The sequence below is a fragment of the Callorhinus ursinus genome, unplaced genomic scaffold (assembly GCF_003265705.2).
Source record: "Callorhinus ursinus isolate GAN/ISIS: 27379988/994484 unplaced genomic scaffold, GSC_fseal_2.0 scaffold34, whole genome shotgun sequence".
In the NCBI taxonomy this organism is placed as follows: Eukaryota; Metazoa; Chordata; class Mammalia; order Carnivora; family Otariidae; genus Callorhinus; species Callorhinus ursinus.
In genome coordinates this window covers 9,943,812-9,970,520 of record NW_027397096.1, presented here as the reverse complement: position 1 = coordinate 9,970,520, position 26,709 = coordinate 9,943,812, and the positions used below count along the sequence as shown (strand labels likewise).

The 26,709-nt window shown below is 39.7% G+C and overlaps 1 protein-coding gene across 11 annotated transcripts in view; it reads right to left on the bottom strand.

Moving 5' to 3' along the window:
* Window positions 1-26,709, bottom strand: part of ACACA (acetyl-CoA carboxylase alpha) — a 294,702-nt gene that overhangs the window by 205,975 nt on the left and 62,018 nt on the right. For all 11 annotated transcript variants that reach the window (XM_073879472.1, XM_073879476.1, XM_073879473.1 and 8 more), the window contains 2 exons: window positions 3,912-4,044; window positions 2,473-2,611 (listed from right to left, as the gene is read on the bottom strand). In XM_073879472.1, the coding sequence (XP_073735573.1) occupies window positions 2,473-2,611; window positions 3,912-4,044 (272 nt within the window). The remainder of the gene's footprint in view (window positions 1-2,472; window positions 2,612-3,911; window positions 4,045-26,709) is intronic.

The window sequence follows — 26,709 nt, the reverse complement described above, 5'->3', positions numbered from 1 at the left end:
GGACAGGTTCTATTCCTACTTCATTGGATTGCCGACTCATTTGGCCCTTTCTTATGGAAATTCTTTTTGTCTCTTCTGTTTCTTCTCTGTCTCCAGTCATCTTTTCTCAGCACTGTTTATGGGCCGATCTTCCTGAGTCTATCCCTAAAATTTTACTCTTCTATAAAATTTCATCCTTAGCCCTTTTCTTTTCATTTTCTATCTGTTCTTTGGCGGGCGGGGGGAGGGGGAGTAGTGTTAACTACTGTATGTTTGCTGATAATGTAGACTCTTAGTCTCCAGCTCTCATTGTTTCTAAGTTCTGGAAGGATATATCCAACTTTTTACAGGATTTATAGGATTTGCTTATACCAGAAGTACTCCAAATCTCATCTGTCTACCCCCACAAAAAAACCTTCCTCTTCTGGCTACATTATTATTTTGTCCCTGTTGATGATACTGGCATCTCCCTCGTCAACCAAATTAGAAACCTAACAGTAATCATCAACTCTTCCCTCTATCACCAAATCTTGCTAATTTTACCTCCTAAGCCTCTAAACCATCCCTTTCTTCTCTCTTCTCAGCCTCATCATGTTCTGTAGTACTGCCTTCCACAAATGGATCTTCCAAGATGCTATCTGAATTGTCCATCTAACTGCTTATGTTTCAAGAAAAGAAAAAGTACCTTTAAGAGATACACAGTGAAATACTTACAGATGAAATAATATATCTAGGATTTGTTTCAGAAATTATGTGTGGAGTGGGGAGGAGGTGAAAGTACAGATGAAACAAGATTGACCACAAGTTGATAATTGCTGATGCTGGATGATAGGTAAATGAGAAGGGATTCATTATACTCTTCTACTTTTGAATTGTTAAAAACAACAACTAATCCATTTAAAATGCCAATCCTTTAATGTCCAACACACACACACACACACACACACCCCTAAAAAAATAAAGTCTATGCTCCTGAGGATGAAAATCAACACCCTCCTTGAGAAATATTAGCTCACATCTTAAAACTTTAACAAGTATACCTGCAGGTTCTAGCAAACCATTGTGTCATGCCTTCATACATTTGCATAGACTGTTCTTTTCTACCTGAACGCCCTGCCTGGAATGTCCTATTGACTGCTTCACTAATTCTTGCTCATTCTTGGCTAGGCGTTAACTTCTTTCAGAGAGCATTCTCTTAACCCTGCTACCAAGAGCAGGGGTTAGAGGTAAGATGCCTCAGCGCTGTGTTCTCACACTACCCTGTGCATATTTCTATTATAGCACTTACCTCACTGTATTGAAATTATTTGTTTCCTAGAGCAAGATCACATTTTATTCAACTATGGGTCTCCGTGTTCACTGAGTAAATGAATAAATGAATTAGTAGGAGTACCAGGTAGAAATAAATGAGGAAAAAGAAATCAGGCAAGGAAGTTTTATGTTTATTACAGACAATTTCATCTTTATAAGTATCCAGTGTATTAGATGTTATGATCTTCCTTTTACAGATACAAAAATTGTGGTTCAGAGATGTTAAAGCGTCAAACTAAATGATTTTACATAATAACATATGCTTTCCAATAAAATCATATCTTACCTGTTTCTAAATAAGATAATAATCCCTACTCCTTAGGAATAGTCTTAACATCATTGTCTCAATAGACAGAGAACATACACAGACCAAAATAGATTTAAAAAGATAGCTCCTTAAAGAGCTAATATTATCTGTGGGTACTCTACCTTAGAGATTATACTTTAGCAATAAAAAGTACAGAGAAGACAGACTAGCCATATCCTCTCAGCTATCCTAACAGTTTTCATCTACAACTCTCAGATGGAGGGCCATCTGAGGAGAGAATATGCAGGATAAAACCCACTTGGGTCCCTCAGGAGGAGAATAAAAAATAATCTTAACCCTAAGATTCTCTAAAATTCAATGTAGCTTAGCTCGTAAGTGAAATAGACATTTCCTTCCAAATCTTTCCACTTACACATGCTAAAGTATGTAGCTTAGCAAATATTTGTCACTAGAAGGGCAGACACCTGGAAACCCCAATCAACACTGGTTAAGTGTATACTTATTTTTACTTAAAACACAGGAGACTGTGTTGAGGTTAAATATAGTACAATCACTTGTATATGCCTATTATTGACACTTTTTTAAAGCGAAATCCTTGGGTTTGAGAATCCCCCTAAGTTAACATTCTCCTACTTAAGACTTTGCTATTCCAATGCTTTATGCTCAAAGGTGATGCTTTCTTTCTTTCTTTCTTTTTTTAAGATTTTATTTACTTATTTGAGAGAGAGAGTGAGAGAGAGCACAAGAGTTGGGTGAGGGGCAGAGGGAGAAGCAGACTCCCGGCTGAGCAGGGAGCCCTATGTGGGGCTTGATCCCAGGACTCTGGGATCATAACCTGAGCCGAAGGCAGACGCTTAACCAACTGAGCCACCCAGGCGCCCAAGGGTGATGCTTTCTTAATGCTAATCACTCACCTGCATTGGCTTTCAGGTCTTCAGGTGTTACCATAACAACAAATCGGATTGCACGTTCATTTCGAAACATCTCATAAGACCATCGACGGATAGACCGCATACATTTCACTGCTGCAATGCCATTGTTGGCGATAAGAACCTGGGAGAGTGGTGGGATGGGAATTGGAGAGAAAAGTAGAAAAGGCAGGCAATGATCAAGGAAAAGGCAGATCTACATTTGTGTAGATCTGTTTTTCTCTGAAAAGCCAGATTTGCAATTAGGAATTTGTGTTGCTATGTCTAGGCAGTCAGGAACCAGCTCCCTCATAATCAAGGGATATTTTAAAATGTTAGCTAGGCAAATACTTTAATATGTGCCAGCTAAAAGTTACTGCTTTCTATCTTCATTTCTTCAAGGGGAAAATCACAATTTTTCAAATCTTGTGAGTTGGTGAATTATTCTATCATACCTGTTACTAGGCGAACAGAAGACAAACTTCAGAGGAATGATGTATTATTAAGGAATGGGGGACGACTAAACAGTGTAATGTCATGCACTATTCCCTGTTGTATTAAAGAAGGTGCAGAGTCCTGAACAGGTGTAAGAACGCTGCCACCAACCACTCTCTCTCTCCAAAATGCTGAACCCTAAATGCCTTAGAACCGTAGAGACTGCCTTACAAAGAATGGTCACAAGAAAAAGAGTGGAAGAACCAATGATCCTGAAACGTCTCTGTAAACAAACCTCTCCTGACCTATCTTGCAATCATGGTCCCAGGATAACAGAGGCTGGGAGATACACAATCTGTCTTTATTGGAAGATTATCAGAAGGACACCACTGCAGCAATACTCCTAAAGTGGGAGTATAGGTCCTCACGCTTTATTCTTTTAATCACTGCAAGCTCTTTCAGCCAAGCCGTCCTTTCAGCTCGGCCATGGTTTAGATAAAAGGGGCACAGAATTACTCCTAACATTTCAAAATATTTGTAATCTCTTTAGGTATTTCATACGTTGTAGTCCCTCCAAACACCTCAAATATCTGCTGGAAGCCATTAAATTGCAGTGCATCAAACTATTCAGGCCTTCTGTTCTGAAACTCCCTCCATTCCCTTAGCTCTCGCTCCAATGTGGTGACGTATCTCTTCACCGCTACCCCACGAGCTTAATCGGTTTCTCATACCCTCTCAAGAGTGGGGCAGTCCAACCCCATAAAACCGCAAGATCTTTTAAAAAGAACTTTTTGACCACCACTTCATCTTTTTAATTACCTCTGCCTAAATTATCAGTGGTAAATACATAGAAAATGGTGAAATTCACAGGACTATGGAGGTAGGTTAATTCTGCAGAAAGAGGCAGTCTCTGAAAATCCAAGTATCAGTTTTGAGCAAATCTAGACAACAAGTCTAGGCATTGAACCTCATGAGCTTTTGAAAAAATAATTCAGCAAGTTATAACTTACCTTCTCAATCACTTTATTCCCCCCAAAACGAGTAACAAATTCTGCTGGAGAAGCTACAGTGAAATCTCGCTGAGAGTCTATTTTCTTTCGGTCTCGACCTTGCTTTACTAGATGCAAGCCAGACATGCTGGACCTGTAAAAATAGAGAAAGCATGGAAGTCTATATATAGGATATTTTCACACTGTCTATCTCCCCTGGAGATCTGCTTTTCAGGACCATACTTCCAACAGCACTTCCAACTGCACCCTTGTGAAGACTGCACGTGGACAGATCACATACTTTTTGAATAGAAGAGGAAAAGAGAAAGAGAAGATCTTTGCTTGTGGAAATTTAAGAAAAAAATTAAGTGTTCTTGCATAATAAAAGATAATATTAAGGCTTACCAACAGATGCCATCGCAAAGAGACAGGTAAAAGGATGAAATGAAATGATAGAGATAATAGAGACTGGGAACGCTAAGAAAACAGCAAGGCTGTTGTTGGATCGTGATTCTGGCACACAGGACTTTCACCTTTGTATCTCCAGCCTCCATTTTTCTTATGAGACTAAACTTTTAACTGCCTACTAAACGTTTTATTTCTGTATTACATATGCTTTTCAAAATCAGTAATTCCAAAACCAGATACTTTCAAAGGCAGAATAATAGATTGTATTTCATCGATTAGAAGACACTCCTTAAAAAAAATTAAAAAAAAAAACTTTAAAAACTATCTGAAATTGGGGGCGCCTGGGTGGCTCACTTAGTGAAGCGTCTGCCTTCAGTTCAGGTCATGATCCCAGGGTCTTGGGATGGAGCCCTGTGTTGGGCTCCCTGCTCAGCTATGCGGATCGAGCCCCGCATTGGGCTCCTTGCTCAGAGGGGAGTCTGCTTCTCCCTCTCCCTTTGCCCCTCCTCCCCCATTTGTGCTCATGCTCTCTCAAATAAATAAAATCTTAAAAAATATATCTGAAATCGATATGTATCTTACAACTGATGGTGCACTGTAACTGGCAGAATTTTTTTTTTCTCAGTGGTACATACAATAATGGTGCCTCTAACAATCAATGGTGTGGTAAGGATAGATGAAATACGTAGGAGAAACAGCATAGGTCTGAGTTTAAATCCAAATCTGCCAACTTAATAGCTCCAATGATCTTAGCAAATAATTTAACCTTGCTCAGCTTCAGTTTTCTCTTTGCAAAATACACATAATATACAGTGTCCTGGTTATTTACCTACTGTCTCTCGGCTCCAACTCCATCCTTTTACGCTTTGCTCTGTGACGACAGAGCTAAGACTCTGCAAAACTGTTCAGTTCTGCCAATGGGAAGGCAGGACAGTAAGAATAGGGATTTCATTCTTGTTTTCCAGCTTTTAGCATCATTGCTCCACAGTAAGAGAGAGTTAATTCCGGCCTCTAGCATCTTTCAATGTTCCTGGTGAGGGCCTCATTGCAACCCTTAGAGGTACCAGGAGCAGCAGATGATGGCTCCTTGGCAGAGTCCCAGCCTTTCCATGCTCACGCAGCCTCTGGGCTATGCTGCCTGGGCCTATTGATCAAGGACCTGTCCGGCCAGGCTTCCACCTGCTCTAAGCACCAGCTACTCAAAGCTTCCTCTCAGAGGTGCAAGTGCTGGCCCCCAGGGGCCTTTCTTCAAGCTCCTGTGTTCCGGTAACCCTACCTCTTCCTTTTTGTTCTCCCAGCCTTAGGGGTGGTAGCTGCTTCCTCCAAGTATTAATTTTTTTTTAAAGTTTTATTTATTTATTTATTTGACAGACAGAGCATAAGTAGGCAGAGCAGTAAACAGAGGGAGAGGGAAAAGCCGGCTTCCCGTGGAGCAGGGAGCCTGATGCGGGGCTCGATCCCAGGACCCTGGGATCATGACCTGAGCCGAAGGCAGACGCTTAACAACTAAGCCCCCCAGGTGCCCCTGCAAATATTAATTTGAGGCTACTTCAGAAAACACCCAAGTCACCAGTCCTCACTATTGAATGCCCACTGTTTATAATACTTAAGGCAGTTTCTCTTTCCCTGACTGGACCTTGACTGACAGACCCTCTTTGAAAAGGTGTTTTGGGGGTTCAATGAGATAACAGCTATAACTAAGCACTTGTATACACTGTTCGGTGGACAGCTGTTTTCTTATTCCCACCTTTTCTTCCTTTCTCCTGCACTCTGACCTTGATGCTGCAGTCATTTCTTTTCAAACTATGGGAAGCCTGAGTGGCTCAGTCGGTTAAGTGTCTGCCTTCAGCTCAGGTCATGATCCTGGGGTCCTGGGATCGAGCCCCGCATTGGGCTCCTTGCTCAGAGGGGAGCCTGCTTCTCTCTCTGCCTGCTGCTCCCCCTGCTTGTGCTCCCTCTCTCTCTCTGACAAATAAAATTTAAAAATCTTTTTAGGGGCACCTGGGTGGCTCAGTCATTAAGCGTCTGCCTTCGGCTCAGGTCATGATCCCAGGGTCCTGGAATCGAGCCCCGCATCGGGCTCACTGCTCAGCAGGAAGCTTGCTTCTCCCTTCCCCACTCCCACTGCTTGTGTTCCAGCTCTCACTCTCTCTCTGTCAAATAAATAAATAAAATATTTAAAAAATATATTTTTAAAAAAGTTATTTTCAAAATAAAAGGGTATGATTAAAATCTTCCCACAAAAAAAATTACCAGATCCATTGGTTTTAAAAGACAAGTTTTATCAAACTTTTAAGGGCAGTAGTCTTCCAAACTTCCAGACAATAAGAAGTAAAACTCCTCAGCTAGAGTAACAGTGATACCAAAACCAGACAAATATGTCACATAACAGGAAAAGTCCAGGTCCACTTTTTTCATGACTACAAATGCAAAATTCCTAAATATAATATTCTAAATAGTAGGGTACTGGTGCAAGGATGGGTAAAATATTAGTAAAAAAAAACGTTACTCCACGACCAAGTTGAGTTCGTCCCAGGTATGCAAGTATTGTTTAATTTTAGAAAATCCATAAATGGGGCACCTGGGTGGCTTGGCTCAGTCAGTTAAGCATCTGCCTTCAGCTCAGGTCATGATCCCAGGGTCCTGGGATCAAGCCCCACATCAGGCTCCCTGCTCAGCGGGGAGCTTGCTTCTCCCTCTCCCTTTGCCCCCCTCCCCCCGCTCATGCTCTCTCTCTCAAATAAATAAAAATCTTTTTAAAAAGTACATAAAGTGGCATCTGGGTGGCTTAAGTGGCCTTCGTTCAGCTTGGGTCATGATCTCAGGGTCCTGGGATCGAGCCTCGCGTCAGGCTCTCTGCTCAGCGGGGAGCCTGCATCTCCCTCTCTCTCTGCCTGCAGCTCCCCCTGCTTGTGCTCTCTCAATGTCTCTCTGTGTGTCAAATAAATAATAAATAAAATCCTTCAAAATAATAAAAATTTTTAAAAATTTAAAAGTCCATAAATGTAACACTCTGTTAGATTTCCCAGCAAGTGCAATAAAATGAAAAAAAATAATAAATTAGAGGCATTAGGACTGCAAACGAGGAAGTTAAATTGTCATTATTTGTGAGTGATATCATCGTTTACAGAGAAAACACAAAAGATACTGCAAATTATTAGAAATAGGAGACTTTAGTCAAGTATCCAGATTAATATAAAAGAACTTCAAAAATATTACATAAAGAGGACTATGGACGGATTATAAATTTAAAACATATAAAGTTAAAACAACTAAAATTATACACATTTTTGGAAGATACACATAGTTTCAGTAAAACTACATAAACAGGAAGATAAAAGAATATGATGAATATGTGATTAAGGAAAACGATTATCTGGGTGGAAGAACGCAGGGAGAAGCGCTGAGGAGGAGAGACCACATGGTTAGATGAGGTGATGGCCAGGGATCAACCTTTGTTTTAGGTGGTGGGTTTTCAAATTCTCTTCACATGATTGTTTTAAAGACTGCAATAACTAACCAAATAAATAACAGTAGGGCACAAATGGACCAATGAGTGTGCCAGGAAGGATTATGTTACATAATTCTATACACCTAAATTTAAACACACACACACACACACACACTCCTCAGAGATCAGCTGTCAGTTATTTAAGGAAGGACTGAAGGGACAGGTAAGTTAAAACTTAGAATCATTAAGGAGCTGAGGCACCTGGGTGGCTCAGTTGGTTAAGCAACTGACTCTTGATTTTAGCTCAGGTCATGATCTCAGGGTCATGAGATGGAGCCCCGCGTTGGGTTCTGCACTCAGTGGGGAATTTGCTTCAGATTCTCTCTCTCCCTCTGCTCATCCCCCACCCCCTCACTCCTGCTCTCTCTCTAATAAAAAATAGGGGCGCCTGAGTGGCTTAGTCAATTAAGTGTCTGACTCTTGATTTGGGCTCAGGTCCTGAGTTTAAGCCCTACATCAGGCTCTGTGCTCAGCAGGGAGTCAGCTTGAGATTCCCTCTCTCCCTCTGCCCACCCCTCTAAAATAAATAAATAAATATTTAAAAAATAAAATAAAATAAAGGGGCGCCTGGGTGGCTCAGTCGGTTAAGCGTCTGCCTTCAGCTCAGGTCATGATCCCAGGGTCCTGGAATCGAGTCCCACATCGGGCTCCCTGCTCCGCATCGGGCTCCCTGCTCCGCGGGAAGCCTGCTTCTCCCTCTCCCACTCCCCCTGCTTGTGTTCCCTCTCTCGCTGTGTCTCTCTCTGTCAAATAAATAAATAAAATCTTTTTAAAAAAATAAACTAAAAAGTAAATCTTAAAAAAAGAAAAGAATCACTAAGGAGCTACCTGAGTTTAAGACAAGAAAGGAAGCAAAGCATTGATGAAACTGAAGTGGAGAAGGGATTGGTCATAAGATTTAATCAATAGTTTAGAGTGCTCTGAGGATCATTTATAATCAAAGCAGGGAGAAAAACAAAAACCTGTCTTACTGGGGTGCCTGGGTGGCTCAGTTGTTAAGTGTCTGCCTTTGGCTCAGGTCATGATCTCAGGGTCCTGGGATGGAGTCCCACATCAGGCTCCCTGCTCAGCAGGGAGCTTGCTTCTTTGCCTCTGCAGCCAACCCCTTCCCTCCGCTCATGTTATCTCCCTCTCTCTCTCAAATCAATAAATAAAATCTTTTAAAAAATTATTTATTTGGGGTGCCTGGGTGGCTCAGTCGTTGAGCATCTGCCTTCGGCTCAGGTCATGATCCCGGGGTCCTGCGATCGGACCCCACATCGGGCTCCCTGCTCGGCCGGGAGCCTGCTTCTCCCTCTCCCACTCCCCCCTGCTTGTGTTCCCTCTCTAGCTGTCTCTCTCTCTCTATCTCTGTCAAATAAATAAATGAAATCTTAAGTAAATAAATAAATAATTTATTTCCTTGAAAGGTGCGCAGGGTGTGCCCCAATAAATAAAATCTTTAAAAAAAAAAATCTTACTTTTAATGAAGGGATCCTTCACATAGGCATATTCTGAAGTAAGGCACCATGCTGAAAACAAGAGGATCAGGTATAAAGAGAGAATAGATCTCAAAATCTTTACCACTCACCTATCTTCTCTCAGGAAGCTATTAGAGAATGTTGTCATCCAAAAGGATGGAGTAAACCAAGAAAAAGGAAAAGAAGGGACGTAAAAGAAACAGAGGAGCCAATAAAGAAAGAGAAGAAAATTCCCTAGATGACAGTTCAAATCGGAGGACAAGCTGCTCCAGGAGGGATGCCTCTGTGAAAACAGTGGACAGATCACCTGTTGTATTTACCCACAGAAAAACAAAACTTGGTGTGTGTGATTTATATGTATGTTTTGTTTATACATCTGTGTATACATGATTGTTTTATATATAAAAAACAGTAAAGGGGCGCCTGGATGGCTCAGTCGTTAAGCGTCTGCCTTCGGCTCAGGTCATGATCCCAGGGTCCTGGGATCGAGCCCCGCATTGAGCTCCCTGCTTGGCAGGAAGCCTGCTTCTCCCTTTCCCACTCCCCCTGCTTGTGTTCCTGCTCTTCCTGTCTCTCTCCGTCAAATAAATAAATAAAATCTTTAAAAACAAAACAAAACAAAAGTACCTTCTACAGGATGATCATACTACACAAAAAACTACACAGAATTGATATCTCCCTTTGCAGTAGGTGAAGAGATGTCACTCTTGAAAAACCAGCCCAAGCTGGTGAGCAAATCAGGCCCAGACTGAGATCTCTTAATGAGAGAACAGCAGAGCAAGGTCCCCGCAGGGGTGCTTGTTTTCAGCATGGCTACAATATCACACACGTGCATGGGTAGCTTTGATTCAAATTCTGAATGTAAAAGAAAGGCTTAGAAATCCAGGAGCAAATATGGGAGTTTTTATTCCTTTCCTTTAAAATAAAAAGGTTTCTTATAGATACAAAAAATCAAATTTCCCCTAAGATCCAGGGCTTAGCTGTCAATGACTTACCAGTTTTTAAAGGTATATATTGCCCAAATATGGCACCCTAAAACTTACCTTTGAAGCATGTAATATCTCATCTCCTTAATTTCCTCTGCAGAACCCTCCATATCAAGATGGCAAAGGAATGGAAGATTTTTTCTTCGGGTTTCAGCCTTGTAAACACAAGCTGCAGTCCGTCCTCCTGTTGTAGGTGCTTAAAACCCAGGAGGACAACAGATACAGTGCCTTCTGCCTACTTCTTGGCCCTGCTTCAGTCAGACTGGAGTATTCCTGATGGACTCAAACTAGTCTTTTGTCTACTTTGTCCCCAATTTCCGTATTTCCCCACCTTTCCTCCTTTTTTTATTTTCTCCCTTAACTTGGTTCACACACGGAATTGGTTGATTTCCCAAGGGGACTAAGGGGGGGGGGGGGGAAATAAAAGCTTGTATAACTAGAAGATAGATCTTAGCTCTGCATTAGCCACAGCAAACATGTTTCAACAACGGTCACTTTCTTCTGACAGTCACCAGAGAAACGCTCCACGGTCTCTCCTGGCTGCCAAGAGCACATGACAGGGAGGGCCCCAGGCAAAAAGAAGACAACGTTTTACAAGGACGACTAAGTCAAGAGAATAATGGGGTCATGAAATCCAGAGGGAGGACAGCACACAGTCTAAGTAGGTAATTTCTGAGATCCAATCAAAACAAATAATACTGATTATCAGCCTGCAAGAAGGGGGAAAGCAGGTCAGGCGGTAAAGAAAGCAAGTAGAAAGGACAGGACATGCCACCACTAAGGAACTTTGAATAAAGTCGGAGCCACAATTCTAATTTTCAGGCCAAAGTAGTGAAACATGCATGCAAAAACCTTTTTTAAAGTTAACAAAATCTGAGATTTTCTTCATGCAAACTTGAGAGTAAGAATGGAGCTGGGACAAATGGGATGTAGAGAAGATGTGGACAAAATCCTTGAAAAGAAAAGGGGCCCAGACACAGAGGTCTAACCCAGATTAAGTAGGGGAGGAAAAAACTCTGCCTAGAAAGGCTACTGGGACATGTATACTGCTATAAAAGCAAATCTGCCAGAGATAGATCCCTTAAATAAAATAAACAGTGGCTGAATGTTATATAGTAACAAAGTCCTACTTTAGCTTCTAATAAAACTGTTGTTAATGATATTGCTCCCTTGTAATGGGAGAGATTTCAACAGCTAGAATCTATAGAATAACAACTTCCTATGATAAGTCCTCGGGAAGAATATAATTCACCAGAGTAATGTGGTAACCTGATTCATGCACCACAGAAAAATTCTTTCCCACCAAAATGCTGGATAGAAATAGTTAATCATCTGATGCCAACTATGCTAAGAACCTATTAATCTTCCAGAAAAACCCCCCAAAACAGAAGTATACAAATAACTTGGAGCAGAGATAGAAGATAAATGATCAAACAAAAGAGATGATTAAGGCAAACAAACCCTGATCCTTGGGACATTCAGATGACCCGACCTGAAAAGACTCAATCAGGCCACTCAACATGACCATCAGCCATAATTGAAAATGTACATCCTGGGTTGTCTTCTGGTCTGCACTACCTTGCATCATTCCTTACACACTATGCCAAGGTCCGAAAAAGTTAGTCAAGTTTACTTTTTTTTCTTTTGAAGAACCAAGCTGATGCAGAGGAGCCCTCCTATCTTTATGACTCTTCAGAATAATGTGTCTCAAAAATAGAGCGCTGAGGTCTTTGTTCAGAACAATTACAGTGACCACAGATGTAGAAGCAGTTCGATTTTACACACATCTAAGTGTCTCCAGATGTAGGCAGTTCCCAAGAGAATCATGCTCTGCCTTTGTTATATAATAAGGTCAACATCCAAAAACCAAATAAAACCCGGTGTATAGACTAAAGCAGGCTACTCTGCACTCGATTTTATCAGAAAAATATACAAAAAAGGTACACTGAATAATCGAGTTTGTGCTTCCTTTCACCAGAGGGATCTTTCTAAAACAACCAAACACGAACACAGCCCACCCAGATCCAAAAACAAAGCTTGAATTTCTCATCTTTTATGGATGCTGCTCACAATCCTTCTGTAATATTAGAACACGAGAAATAAAAAAGCCACATTCATGCCTCCCAATTCAAAGCATCCCCATTTTCATCTACCATGAATAGAGAGTGTCCAAAGCAGACACATACCTGGCACAACATCCAACCAGAAGCCCACAGTGATCCCAGCATTGTAACATGCCAAGCACCGAGGATGACGTAGCGGTTTATCCAGCAGACAGTGATGCATGAGCTGGCGTGATTGCAATGCAGTCTGAGTTACACTGCAGCACACACTGCGAGAGACTGTTTTACTGCTGGGCTTTTCCAGGCAGAGAAGCCTTGGATCAAGGATAGTCCTCTTTTGCAAATCAACTCACCCAATACAAAAGGGTTAGTTGTACACTCTAAATTCTGTTCTTCTGATCTATATGCCTGTCCTTGCAGCAATGCCACAGTGCCTTGAAAACTATGGCTTTACAGCAAGTTTTGAAATCAGGTAGTGTAAGTCCTCTAACTTGGCTTTCCTTTTTGAAAACTGTTTCGTCTATTCTAGGTCCTTTGGGCTCTCATGTAAATTTTAGGATCAGCTTGTCAAACTCTAGAAAGAAAAAAAAAAAAGCCCCCTGGGATTTTGATATGGACTGTGAGTTTACAGATCAATTTAGAGAAAACTGCCATCTTGACAATACTGTTTCCCAATCCCTGAACATGGACTGTCTCTCCATTTATTAAGGTTTTTAGTTTCTCTCAGCAATGTTTTATAATTTTTAATACTCAATTCTTATGCTTCTTTTGTTAAATATATTTCTAAGTATCTTCTTTTTGATGCCATTGTGAATGACATTATTTTCATTTCGTTTTTTGCTTGTTTATTGCTAGCTACTATATACAAATATAATTGATTTTTGTATATGGATCATATAGCCTGTGACCTTGCTAAACTCATTTTGAAATTTTTTAACAACTTTATTGAGACATAATTCACATAGCATATATTTCAGCCATTTAAAGTATGTAATTCAATGGTTTTTAATATATTCACAATTATGAACCATCATCACAATCAATTTTAGAACATTTTCATTACCCTAAAAAGAAACCTCATAGCCAGTAGCAGTCACTCCCTATTTCTCCCAACCCCTCCCCCCTGTTCTAGGCTACGACTAATCTACTTTCTGTCTGTATAGATTCTGGTTATTTCACATAAATAGAATCATATAATACATGGTCTTTAGTGACTGGCTTCTTTCACTTAGCATAATGCTTTCAGTGTTGTACCAAGTATTTGTACTTAATTTCTTTTTATGGACAATTTTCCATTGTATGGCTACACCATATTTTGTTTATCCATTCATCAGTTGATGGATATTGGATCGCTTCCACTTTGTGGCTATTATGAATAATGTTGCTGTGGACATTCAGGCACAAATCCTTATGTGGAAATATAGGTATGTAACTAAGAATGGAATTGCAGGATCATATGGTAAATATCTAGCTAGTTTTATTATGAAATTTCCAGGGGCACCTGGCTGGCTCAGTCAGCGGTAGAGCATTGGACTCTTGATCTCAGGGTTGTAAGTTCAAGCCCCATGCTGGGTGTAGAGATTACTTAAAAACAAAACAAAACAAAACAACAAAAAACACTTAAAAAATTTTTTTTCCAAATAATTTTCCATAGCAGTTGTATCATTTTACATTCCCACCAACTACTGACAGGTGATCCCATTTCTCCATATTCTTGCAAACATTTGGTGCCATCAACTAGTTTTTATTTTAGGAAACCTGATAGGTGTGTTTATCTTGTTTTAATTTGCACTTTCCTAATAGCTAACAATGTCAAACATCTTTTCATGTTCTTATTTGCTATCTGTATATCCTCTTTGATGACATTTGCCTCTTTGTAATTTCTCTCTCCTTATTGAGAATTTTATTTATTGATTCGCTGTTGTCATACTTTAAAAAAATACTTTAAACATGTTTTCTTTTGGTTCTTTGAATGCATTTACGATAGCTGCTTTGAAGATTTTGTCTGCTAAATCCAGCATCTAGGGACACCTCGAGACAGTTTCTATTGACTTCTTTCCTTCCTAAATACGGGTCACATTTTCGTATTTCTTTTCATGTCTCACGATTTTGCTGAAGACTCAACATATTAAATAATGCATTGTAACAAGCCTAGATTCTGCTTTCTTTTACCTATGAAGGTTGTTTTGTTACTATTATTTCCTCTCTACATCCCTTCCTTCCTTGGCTTAATAACTTGCCTGGGCTAAATCTGTGAAATCTGTCTACCCCTAAGTGTGCCGTCATGGATGTCTCAGCTTATTATCTTCATATTGTTTGTTTTTACGTTGAAACCTGACTTCTAAGGTTTAGCTTAGCTGTCTCCCAGTGATTGGGCAGGGGCTACGTTTAAACACCTGAAGCCATTAAGGCTTCTGTACTCTGTTCATGTATCTGTGTGTGGGGCAGGGTAGCACATTCAAAGTTCAGGACATTTTCAAGTCAGCTCTGGCTTTTACTTCCTACTGGGCCTTATCATGTCTACTCTGTGCACGCACACAACCTCAGCCAGCAATATGCTTGCTCCAACACACCTCAGTCTAGTAGAGCCATTGGCCCACTGGACACAGCCAATGTCAAGATAATCATTTCCACTGACAACAGCAGTGGTCATGGGCATCATCTACCACCCAAAGTGCATAAGCTCCCCTCAACCTCAGCATAAAAACTGGCAGTCCCCCACCGGCAAAATCTCTACACCAACCAACCAGAGGGAAGGGAATGGGAACAGGCCTAGGCCTCCTCCTGCTCTTACTGAATTTCAGCAGTGTTTCAAACAACCTTTTCTCAGATTGTTGTATGTCTTTTGGTTGATCTCAAGGGTGCTGAAGTGGTTTTGTCAAGCCTTATAGCTGCTTTTTGGGTTAAGGGTTTATTGATCCTTACTCAGCTATAACTGGAAGTCCTGCCTGTTTTCTTTACTTTTTGAGATACAACTTCACACAGTAAAGAGCAAAAATCTTTTAAGGATACATTCAATTAATTTTACATATATATACCTACATAACCAACCACTCCATTAAGATACAGAATATTTCCAGAGTCTCAGATGGCTCCCTTGCACTCCTTTCCAGTCAACATCCTCCCCAGTGTAAACACTATTCTGAACTCATCACTACAAATCAGTTTTGCCTGTTCTTGAACTTCATATATATAGTGTCAGTCTGAATGTACTTCTCAATACATTGTCTATAAAATTCATCTTTGTGACATAGCAGTAGCTTGTTCATTTTCATTGCTGTGTAGTATTCCATTGTGTGATTATCCCATAATTTATCTGTTCTACTGATGGACATTTGAGTTGTTTATGAATCTTGACCATATTCATCCTTGTACTTGGTTTTTGGTGGACAAATGCATTCATTTCTTTTGGGTAAATACCTAGGAGTGGACTTGTTGATAGAATCTGTGTATGTTTAACTTTAAAAGATGTAACTACCAAATAGTTTTCTACTTTTTTAAAAGATTTTATTTATTTATTTATTTATTTGAGAGTGAGAGAGAGAGCACGAGGGCAGGGTGGGGGGCAGAGGGAGAAACAGACTCCCCTGCTGAGCATGGAGGCCCAATGTGGGACCCAATCCCAGGACTCCAGGATCATTACCCAAGCTGAAGGCAGACGCTTAACCCAGGAGCCCCCCAAATAGTTTTCTAAAGTGGTTGTGTCAACTTACATTCCCACCAGCAATGTAGGAGTTCCATGTAGCCCACATCCTTGCTAACACTTAATACTGTCGATCTTTTAATATTAACCTTTTTGATTGGGGTGATACTTAATTCACTGGAATTTTAATTCACAAATCCCTGATGACCAATGATACCGAACACCATTTGGATATCTTCTTTTGTAAAGTTCAAGTCTTTTCCCCATATTTCTATTGGGTTGAAATGTCTTTATAAAACACTGAAATATCAAGGAAACCATCAACAAGATGAAAAGGCAACCTACTGAATGGAAGAAATTTGCAAATGATATATAGCTACAATATATAAAGAACTCATACAACTCAACACCAAAAAACCCCAAACAAGCCAATTAAAAAATGGAAAGAGGATGTGAGTAGACAATTTTCCAAAGAAGACATCCAGATGCCCAACAGACACATGCAAAGAAGCTCAACATCACTAATCATCAGGGAAATGCAAATCTCAAAACAATGAGATTATCTCCTCACACCTGTTAGAATGGCTTTTTTTTAAAAAAGATGTTATTTATTTGACAGAAAGAGAGAGACAGCACAAGCAGGGGGAGTGGCAGGTAAAGGGAGAAGCAGGCTCTCCACTGAGCAGAGAGCCTGATGTGGGACTGGATCCCAGGACCCTGGGATCATGACCTGAGCTGAAGGCAGACACTTAACCAACTGAGCCACCCAGGCACGCCTAGAATGGTTTTTATTTTTTTTTAATTTTTTTTTAAATGTATTTATTTATTTGAGAGAGAGAGAATGAGAAAGAGAGAGAGTACATGAGAGGGGGGAGGGTCAGAGGGAGAAGCAGCCTCCCTTACTGAGCAGGGAGCCTGATGTGGGACTCGATCCCGGGACTCCGGGACCATGACCTGAGCCGAAGGCAGCCGCCCAACCAACTGAGCCACCCAGGCGCTAATGGTTTTTATTAAAAAACAACAGCAAGCATTGAGAAGGATACAGAGAAAAGGAAGCCCTTGTGCACTGTTGGGAGGAATGGGAAATGGAAAACAGTATGGAGGTTCCTCAAAAAATTAAAAATAGATTTAAAAAATTTAAAAAAAATTAAAAATAGAACTACCACACCACCCAGCAATTCCACCTCTGGGTATTTCCCCAAAGAAAACAAAAACACTAATTTGAAAAAATATATGTACTCTTATGTTCACTGCAGGGTTATTTACAATAAGATAAGGAAACAACTAAGTATCCATCGACAGATGAATGGATAAAGAAGATATGGTATACATAGACAATAGAATATTACTCAGCCATAAGAAAGAATGAAATCTTGCCAATTGCAATGACATGGATGGACCTAGAAGGTATTATGGTAAGTGAAATAAGTCCGACAGAGAGAGAAAGACAAATACCTTGTGATTTCACTTATATGTGGAATCTAAGAAATAAAACAAACAAAGCAGAAACAAACTCATAAACGCAGAAAACAAACTGGTAGTGGCCAAAGGGGAGGAGAAAGGCGGGAAGGGCAAAATAAGTGCAAGGTGATTAAGAGGTACAAAATTACAAATAAATAAATCACAGGGATGCAGAGGGTATATAGTTAATAATCTGTAATTACTTTGTATGATGATAGATGGTAACTAGACTTATGGTGGTGATGTCATAATGTATATAAACATTGAATCACTATGTTGCACATCTGAAACTAATGTAATATTGTACATCAACTATAGTTCCATTAAAAAGAAAACACTAAAATATCTTTTTCTTAATGATTTACAAGATTCTAGAAACAAGATATTTTATTCTGGTTTTACCAACTGACAGAACAAGTAGGGGGGAAAATGTCAGAGATACTGAGGAACAATTGAAAAACTCAATTGACATATATAGAACTCTATAACCAAAAACTGCAAAATGCACATTCTTTGCAAGTGCTATAAAGCTTTATCAAAACTGACCATATGCTAGTGGCACCTGGCTGGCTCAGTCGGTAGAACATGTGACTCTTGATCTCAGGGTTGTGAATTCAAGTCCCATGTTGGACATTGAGCTTACTTAAAAATAAATATAAATAAATACAACAGAAATTGATTAAGAAAAAATTTGACTATATGCAAGTCCATAAAGTATCAACAAACTTCCAAGATTTGAAATCAGAGTATATCCTCTGAATACAATGGACTAAACTAAAAAAAAAAATCAATGACAAAGATATTAAAATATGTCCAAGTGATCTTAATATATATCCAAGTGTCTTGAAATAAATAATTTATGGGTCAAAAAAAATCACAGTGAAGGTGAGTGAAATGGGTGGAAGTGGTCAAAAGGTAGAAACTTCCAGTTATAAGATAAATAAGTCCTAGGGATGTGATGTACAGAATGGTGACCATGGTTAACAAATAGTGTATTATTGTATATTTGAAAGTTGCTAAGAAAATAGATGTTAAGTTTTCATCACAAGAAGAAAGAAAAAAATTGTAACTGTGTGGTGATGGATGTTAACTAAACTTATTTTGGTAATTATTTCATTATATAAATATGTACGTTTTACATATATAAAGATATATCATATACAAATATAAAATTATTATGCTGTATACCTAAAATTAATACAATGTTATATGTCAGTTATATCTCAAAAAATTAAAAAATAAGTCACAATGAAAATAAGAAAATATCCTGGGCGCCTGCGTGGCTCAGTTGGTTAAGCGACTGCCTTCGGCTTAGGTCATGATCCTGGAGTCCTGGGATCGAGTCCCACATCGGGCTCCCTGCTCAGCAGGGAGTTTGCTTCTCCCTCTGATCCCCTTCCCTCTGTGCTCTCTCTCATTCTCTCTCTTTCAAATAAATAAATAAAATCTTTAAAAAAAAAAAGAAAATAAGAAAATATCTTAAACTGAATAATAAAGATATATCACATCAAAACTTGGGGGATATAATAAGATGACCTGATGGATAAAGAGATACAGAAATGGATAAATGATAAAGCAAGTATAGAAAAATGTTAATGGTAGAATCTAGGTGATGAGTAAAATCTAGGCGTTCTCTATAAAATGCTCTCAACTGTGCTGTATGCTTAAAGTTGTTCATAATAAAATGTTGAAAAAAGATGTGAGATACAACTAAAGATGGGCTTGGGGGAAATTTGTAGTCATTAGTACACAGCTTAGAAAAGAAGGGCTGATAATCATCTATCTCAAAAGGCTAGAAAAAAACAAATTAAACCTAAAGGAAGTATAAAGAAGAGAATGAAGAGGATAGCAGATATCTGTGAAAGAGAAAACAAATGTACAATAAAAAAAAAATCAACAAAGACAGAAAGTTGGTTCTTTGAAAAGGCCAATTAAATTAATAAACTTCTAGGGGCACCTGGGTGGCTCAGTCAGTGAAGCCTCTGCCTTCGGCTCTAGTCGTGATCTCAGGGTCATTATCTCAGGGTCCCGGGATCGAGCCCCATGTTGGACTCTCTGCTCAGTGGAGAGTCTGCTTCTCCCTCTCCTTCTGCCCCTCCCCCACCTCATACTCTCTCGTGCTCTCAAATAAATAAAATCTTAAAAAAAAATTAATAAACTTCTATTAAGACTGATCAAGAATAAGAGAAAATGTGGGGCGCCTGGGTGGCTCAGTCAGTTAAGCGCCTGCCTTCAGCTCAGGTCAAGATCCCAGGGTCCTGGGATGGAGCCCCAGGTCAGGCTCCCTGCTCAGCAGGGAGACTGCTTCTCCCTCTCCCTCTGCTGGCCCCCCCCATCCCATTTGTGCTCTCTCACTCTCAAATAAATAAATAAAATCTTTAAAAAAAAAAAGAGTAAGAGAAAATGCTAGCTGAATATCAGGAATGATGAAGAGGGAACTCAGTACAAATCCTAAAACATGAAAAAGAAATGAGTATGTTATTATGAAGTTTATGCCAATAAATCTGAAAATTCAGATTCAACTGGTAAATCCTTAGAAAAATAATTTTCTATTCCACCCAGGAAGAAACAGAAAACCCGAATAATCCTAAATCTACTAAAAAGATGGCATACATATGCATAATTTAAAATACTATTATGTTTTGTAACTGCCCCTGGCCAATCTTGTTATTCAACAAATATCTATTTATATGCTATAGAAAGTGCTGGGTAGGGGCACCTGGGTGGCTCAGTCGATTAAGCGTCTGCCTTCGGCTCAGGTCATGATCCCAGGGTCCTGGGATCGAGCCCCATGTCAGGCTCCCTGCTCGGCGGGAAGCCTGCTTTTCCCTCTCCCACTCCCCCTGCTTGTGTTCCCTCTCTCACTATGTCTCTCTAAATAAATAAATAAAATCTTAAAAAAAAAAAGTGCTGGGTATACAACTGCAAACAAAATGTATATGATCTCTGCCCCTCATATTAGTTACAGTGTAAAAGAAATAAGCAATCAAATAAATATGCCAATGAAAATATTACAAACTGTGATAAGTCCTTTGAAAGAAGAACAAAAAGATTATGAATAATAAAAGCAGGCCTCGGCGCCTGGGTGGCTCAGTCGATTAAGCGTCTGCCTTCAATTAAGTGTCTGCCTTCGGCTCAGGTCATGATCCCAGGGTCCTGGGATCGAGCCCCGCATCGGGCTCCCTGCTCGGCGGGAAGCCTGCTTCTGCCTCTCCCACTCCCCCTGCTTGTGTTCCTGCTCTCGCTATCTCTCTGTCAAATAAATAAATAAAATCTTAAAAAAAAATAAAAATAAAAAATAAAAGCAGGCCTCTCTGAGGAAGTGATATTTAATGGGAAGCCTTAAAAAAAAAGTGGGGGGGGCAGGCGCCTGGGTGGCTCAGTCGTTAAGCATCTGCCTTCGGCTCAGGTCATGATCCCAGGGTCCTGGGATCGAGCCCCGTGTCAGGCTCCCTGTTTGGAGGGAAGCCTGCTTCTCCCTCTCCCACCCCCCCTGCTTGTGTTCCCTCTCTTGCTATGTCTCTGTCAAATAAATAAATAAAATCTTTAAAAAAATAAAAAAATAAAATAAAGAGGGCACGTTCTGCGTGGAGCACTGGGTATTATGCAAACAATGAATCATGGAACACTACATTAAAAACTAATGATGTAATGTATGGTGATTAAAAAAAAGGGTAAGGGTACATACTGTTGACATTACTACTCCTTTACCATTTATTCCCTATTTAATCTCTTGCCATCTACTAAAGTTGTTTACCCCAAGACCCTCCCATTTAGTAACTCTGGAGCTTTGCCTCAGTTTTTTAACTCTTTCAGCTCTTTTCAACACTCTATGTTGCATCTTCCATCTTAAAATTATCTTTTCTTTGGTTTTCTTTCTCCTTCCATATGGATCACTTCCTGTCTCCTTTTTCCTCCTTCCTTCCATCTCAAGGTAGACATTTCCATAAGACACATTTCCCTTCTACTTATATCCTCTCCCTCACAATGATCTAATCTACTTGCACAACTTTAATTTCAATGCAACAAACATTTATTAAGCATACGCTATATGCCAAGCACTGTTCTAAACTCTGAGAAAGTGGTTCTCAGCTCAGGTTTCATATCAGATTCACCTGGAGAGTATTAGCATGTAGACTGTTGAACTCCGTGACCAGAAACTGTAATTTAAGCAGTCTGGGACGGGGCTTAGGAATGCATAGTTTTTTAAAGCTCCACAGATGATTCTGTTGCACAGCCAAATCTAAATACTGTTTTCCATTTTATATATGTCTTTAGTGTGACAGGCAAGATGCTTAATGATCTCACCTCTTTCTTACCCGCCCCTTCTTCCACGACACCCAACACCCTGTCTCCCTTACATTACGGTAATACTCAATGATTCAGAATCGCCTGAACATGCTAGATGTCTCCATCTGGTACTTCGCATATGTTGTCAACCTTACCATCACTAATGTTCCTGCTATATATATACTTATCTCTGTTGCTTGCCCGTTTTCTGTTCATTCTTTCAAAACCCAGTTCAAACAAATCTGAGACATTATTAACCCTTACAGATCTCAACAAGCCCACCATAACAATGATGAAAACTCTCGTACTGGCAATATTGTTAAGAACCTGGCACAATGGGGGCGCCTGGGTGGCTCAGTCATTAAGCATCTGCTTTCGGCTCAGGTCATGATCCCAGTGTCCTGGGATCGAGCCCCACATCGGGCTCCCTGCTCTGCGGGAAGCCTGCTTCTCCCTCTCCCTCTGCCCCTACCCCTGTTTGTGCTCTCTCTCTCAAATAAATAAAATCTTTAAAAAAAAAAAAAAAAGAACCTGGCACAGTGTTTGGTTAGACACTAATATACCCTATTGGTAAAAGGGACCCACTGAAGTAGTGCCATGAGATGATCAGTTTACCTTTTAGAAAGATTCCAATGACCATGTGGGGCTTATTATACTGACAGGTGAAAGAGATTGGAGAAGAGCTAAAATACTATTGCCATAATCCAAACAAGTAATAAAAGCAAATACAATGGCAGTAGCAATGGAAAGAAGGGAATGGATTCAAGAATTATTGGGGTGGGGTACCTGGGTGGCTCAGTTGGTTAAGCATCTACCTTCGGTTCAGGTCATGAACCCAGGGTCCTGGGATCGAGCCCCACAAGGAGCTCCCTGCTCAGCGGGGAGTCTGCTTCTCCCTCTCCCTCTGCCCCTCCACCCCACTCGTTCTTTCTCTCTCTAATAAATAAATTCTTAAAAAAATTATTGGGGTATAGCATCAATAAGCATACCTAATTAGGTATGAGGGGTGGAGGAGAGAGGAATCTCGCATAACACCCATATTTCTGGCTCAGAAGACCAGAGAAATGGCAGTGCTGTTAATTAAGGTAGATCAAAAGAGAGGATGCAGCCTAAGAGAAGAGGGCTACAGCCAGGAAGTTTTGCAGAAAATCAACAATTAAGTGTCATGGGAAAACAGCCCAGTCTATTCAAGAACCTGAGAGGGAAGGGTTAGAAAGGTGAATTGGGAGAGAATGTTAATAAAACATAAGGAGTAGTTTCAAGAATGAGTGAAAAGTCAACACTGTCAAATTCTGCCCACAAGTGTCACCGGTGACTTTTCTAAGTGTAGTTTCAGAGAAGTGGTAGAAGCAGAAGCCAACAGCAAAAGAGTAAGAAGCTGATGGAACTACAAGGTGACAGTAACAGACTGTCAGAGCATTGGTGTATTACTGTTCTCTGCCAAAAATCACACAAAAATGACGATAAAATAATAAAAGAGGCATAAAGACATAAGAACAAAGAAAATTAAAGACAAGTCCCTAACAAATACAGATGTCAAAAAATTGCAGAAAACAGAAAGTGGATGGTCAAGAAGTAACCGCCTCGAGACCAAAGAGCCTACGGTACGGAAAGCCACTTAGAAACAAGCATGATTCCACTTTAGCACTCTGGAAAAACTCAGGAATTAGAATTGTCCAGTAGATCTCTCTTAGTGAGGGTGGAGACAGAGCTGAAAACCAGTCTATAGTTTGCTTTAAAGTATTGCACCAATGTTAACTACTTCATTTTAATAAATACAGGGTTGCTAGATAAAATACAGAATGTCCATTTAAATTTCGCATTTCAGGCAAACACAAATAATTTTTTACAAAAGTATGTCTAATGCAGTATTTGCAGTATTTAATTTTTTTATACAATTATTCACTGTTTATCTGAAATTCAAAATTAACTAGACATTGTGTATTTTTACTTGCTACATCTGACAACTCTAGATAAATGCTCTATGATTATGGAAAATATTAATGGTAGCAGAAGGTGAGTGAAGGATACACAGGAACTCTGTGCTGTCTTTGTAACTCTTCTGTAAATCTAAAATTATTTCAAAATGAAAAGCTAAAAAAAATGAAGCTTACAAAAGACTTTTAATGACATGAGAAAAATGCTCTTTTATGAAAAAAAGCAAATAAAAGAGCTGTGTATTCATCATGATATCATCCATGTATGTGGTTTTGTTTTTTTTCAAGATTTTATTTATTTATTTGATAGAGAGAGACACAGCAAGAGAGGGAACACAAGCAGGGTAAGTGGGAGAGGGAGAAGCAGACTTCCCATGGAGCAGGGAGCCCGACGCAGGGCTTGATCCCAGGACCCTGGGATCATGACCTGAGCCGAAGGCGGACGCTTAACGACTGAGCCACCCAGGCGCCCCATGTATGTGTTTTTTAATGAAATTTATCTTTATGTGGTAAAAATTACCAAAAAGAAACATTAAATATTAATAGCAATTATCACTGGAAAATCATATTCTGGATTGTTTCTATTTCTTCATGCTTTTTGGATTTCCAACTTTTCTATAATAAGTATATACCTCCTAATTTTAAAGTTTTAAGTAGTAAATGCAAACTTCACTTGTAAATTTATGTTCACAGGAAGAAAAAGAGGGGGAAAATGTATGCATTACACTAGAAGAATAAAAATAGGGGTGCCTGGGTGGCTCAGTCATTAAGTGTCTGCCTTCAGCTCAGGTCATGATCCCAGGGTCCTGGGATTGAGCCCTGCATTGGGCTCCCTGCTCGGCGGGAAGCCTGCTTCTCCCTCTCCCACTCCCCCTGCTTGTGTTCCCTCTCTCACTATCTCTGTCATATAAATTAAAAAAAATAATAGAAGAATAAAAATAATAAACATCATCAAGTGGCCATCCTGAGCCCTACTTACCATATTCATAATTTCATTTCTACAATTAGCTAAGTTTATAGAACAAACTCTGGAGATTATAATACATACACAGACACTCCTGTTTTCTGAATGAAAAGAGTGGGTGGGAAATAGAGCAAACTATTGCCATCAGAAAAAGAGTACCAAGTTGCCGATCTCATAATGACCTTCTCTGTCTACTCACTTCTGAGGCACCATGGCAACTGGGAACCTCAGAATATCAAGGAAGGAGCACTGAGAGTAAAGGGTTTGGAAAGCTGCTGGGGGAAGGGAGAAAGCTCAGGGAAGCTGAATGAGAAATGTGAAGAAAGCCAAAACATAAAAACACTCTCACAGGCCCATCTACAAGCAAAACCATAATATAAACTCAAAACTAGAGTTAGTTTTTCCTTATTTCCCATGCTAAAGCTTGGAGACAAATGAGCCAAAGATAGGAAGGAAAAATGAAATTTCTTGCCCTCTCAATAATGGTTATTCTCAACATCTCAATTATAACATTGACAGTATATGTGTCCTGTCATTAAAGCCTTTCAAATCTAAATTTCCAAGTTTTAAGCTAATATGCAAAAGACTTAAAAAGGTTTATCCGATCAAAAAATTTTACCTCACAAGAGCACTCCTTCATAATAAATAATATATTACATAGTACGGCACATTTTACTTTCCCAAAAGCTTTGCAGATATTATTTAACTTCACCTCCGTTATTAGATTTAAACAAAATCACTTCAAACTCATGAGTTTAAAGAGAGAGACTAAAAAGGAAAGAGAATTTCTTTCCAGGTCAACTAAAAACAAACACAGCTGAAACTAAAAAGCTCTGTCCTTCATAGCTTTTGATCAAATCACACTGTATTTTATAATGTCCACTTTCATTTCGATTACAAAATTCATTAAAATATCATTAGTGCAACACTAAATTGTTTTGCTACAAGTGCTATAACTGTAAAAAATGTAGAATGGTAAATTATCCTTTATTTTTCCTTCCATTTCTCTCTATACCACTAAACTATTACCAGTAGCCATATACTTTCATGATTTGCTAAATTCCTTTTAAACAAATGGCTAGGCACTGTCACCCAAAAGAGGGGGGTGGTAATATAATATTGGGAAATTTAAGAGACAGAATACACAATGTGTGGTCTTAGATTGGATATGAGTTTGGATGAACCAGCATTTTGGAGTCAACTGCAGAAACTGGAATACGATGGGTATAGTAAATGAGATGAAAATTTACTGAAACAGAAAATTGGGAATTCTTAACAAAAAAAAAGCACAGATTATAAAACAGTGTATACAGGATGATCTCATTTCAGCAGAAAGAAATGCATACATATATATGCATAGAAAAGGATCCAGATGGGGCGCCTGGGTGGCTCAGTCATTAAGCATCCGCCTTCAGCTCAGGTCATGATCCCAGGGTCCTGGGATTGAGCCCCACATCAGGCTCCCTGCTCGGCGGGGAGTCTGCTTTTCCCTCTCCCACTCCCCCTGCTTGTGTTCCCTCTCTTGCTGTCTCTTTCTCTGTGTCAAATAAATAAATAAAATCTTTAAAAAAAAAAGAGGATCCAGAAGACTATACAATGGTATTAGCAGGAGTAATTTCTGGGTGGGGGATATACAAGGCTTTATTTTTGCCTTCTTATATTTTGTTTCTAGGTTTTTTTTTTTTTTTTACTGCTTCTTTAATAAAGCAGTATTTAGAAATATATTTTCTAATTTCAATATTTTCTGACTTCTTTTTTTAAGGATTTTATTTATTTATTATGTTCAGACAGAGAGAGAGAGAAAGAGAACCTGCGAGCAAGCAGAGGGAGGGGCAGAGGGAAAGGGAGAGAGAGAATCCCAAGCAGACTCTGCGCTGAGCACAGAACTGAACACGGCGGGGGGAGGGGGGGTGTGCCTGGGTGGCTCAGTCGTTGGGTGTCTGCCTTCAGTTCAGGTCATGATCCCAGGGTTCTGGGATCGAGTCCCGCATCGGGCTCCCTGCTTGGCAGGAAGCCTGCTTCTCCGTCAAGTAAATAAACAAAATCTTTAAAAAAAAAAAAAAGAACTGAACACGGAGCTCGATCTCACAACCCTG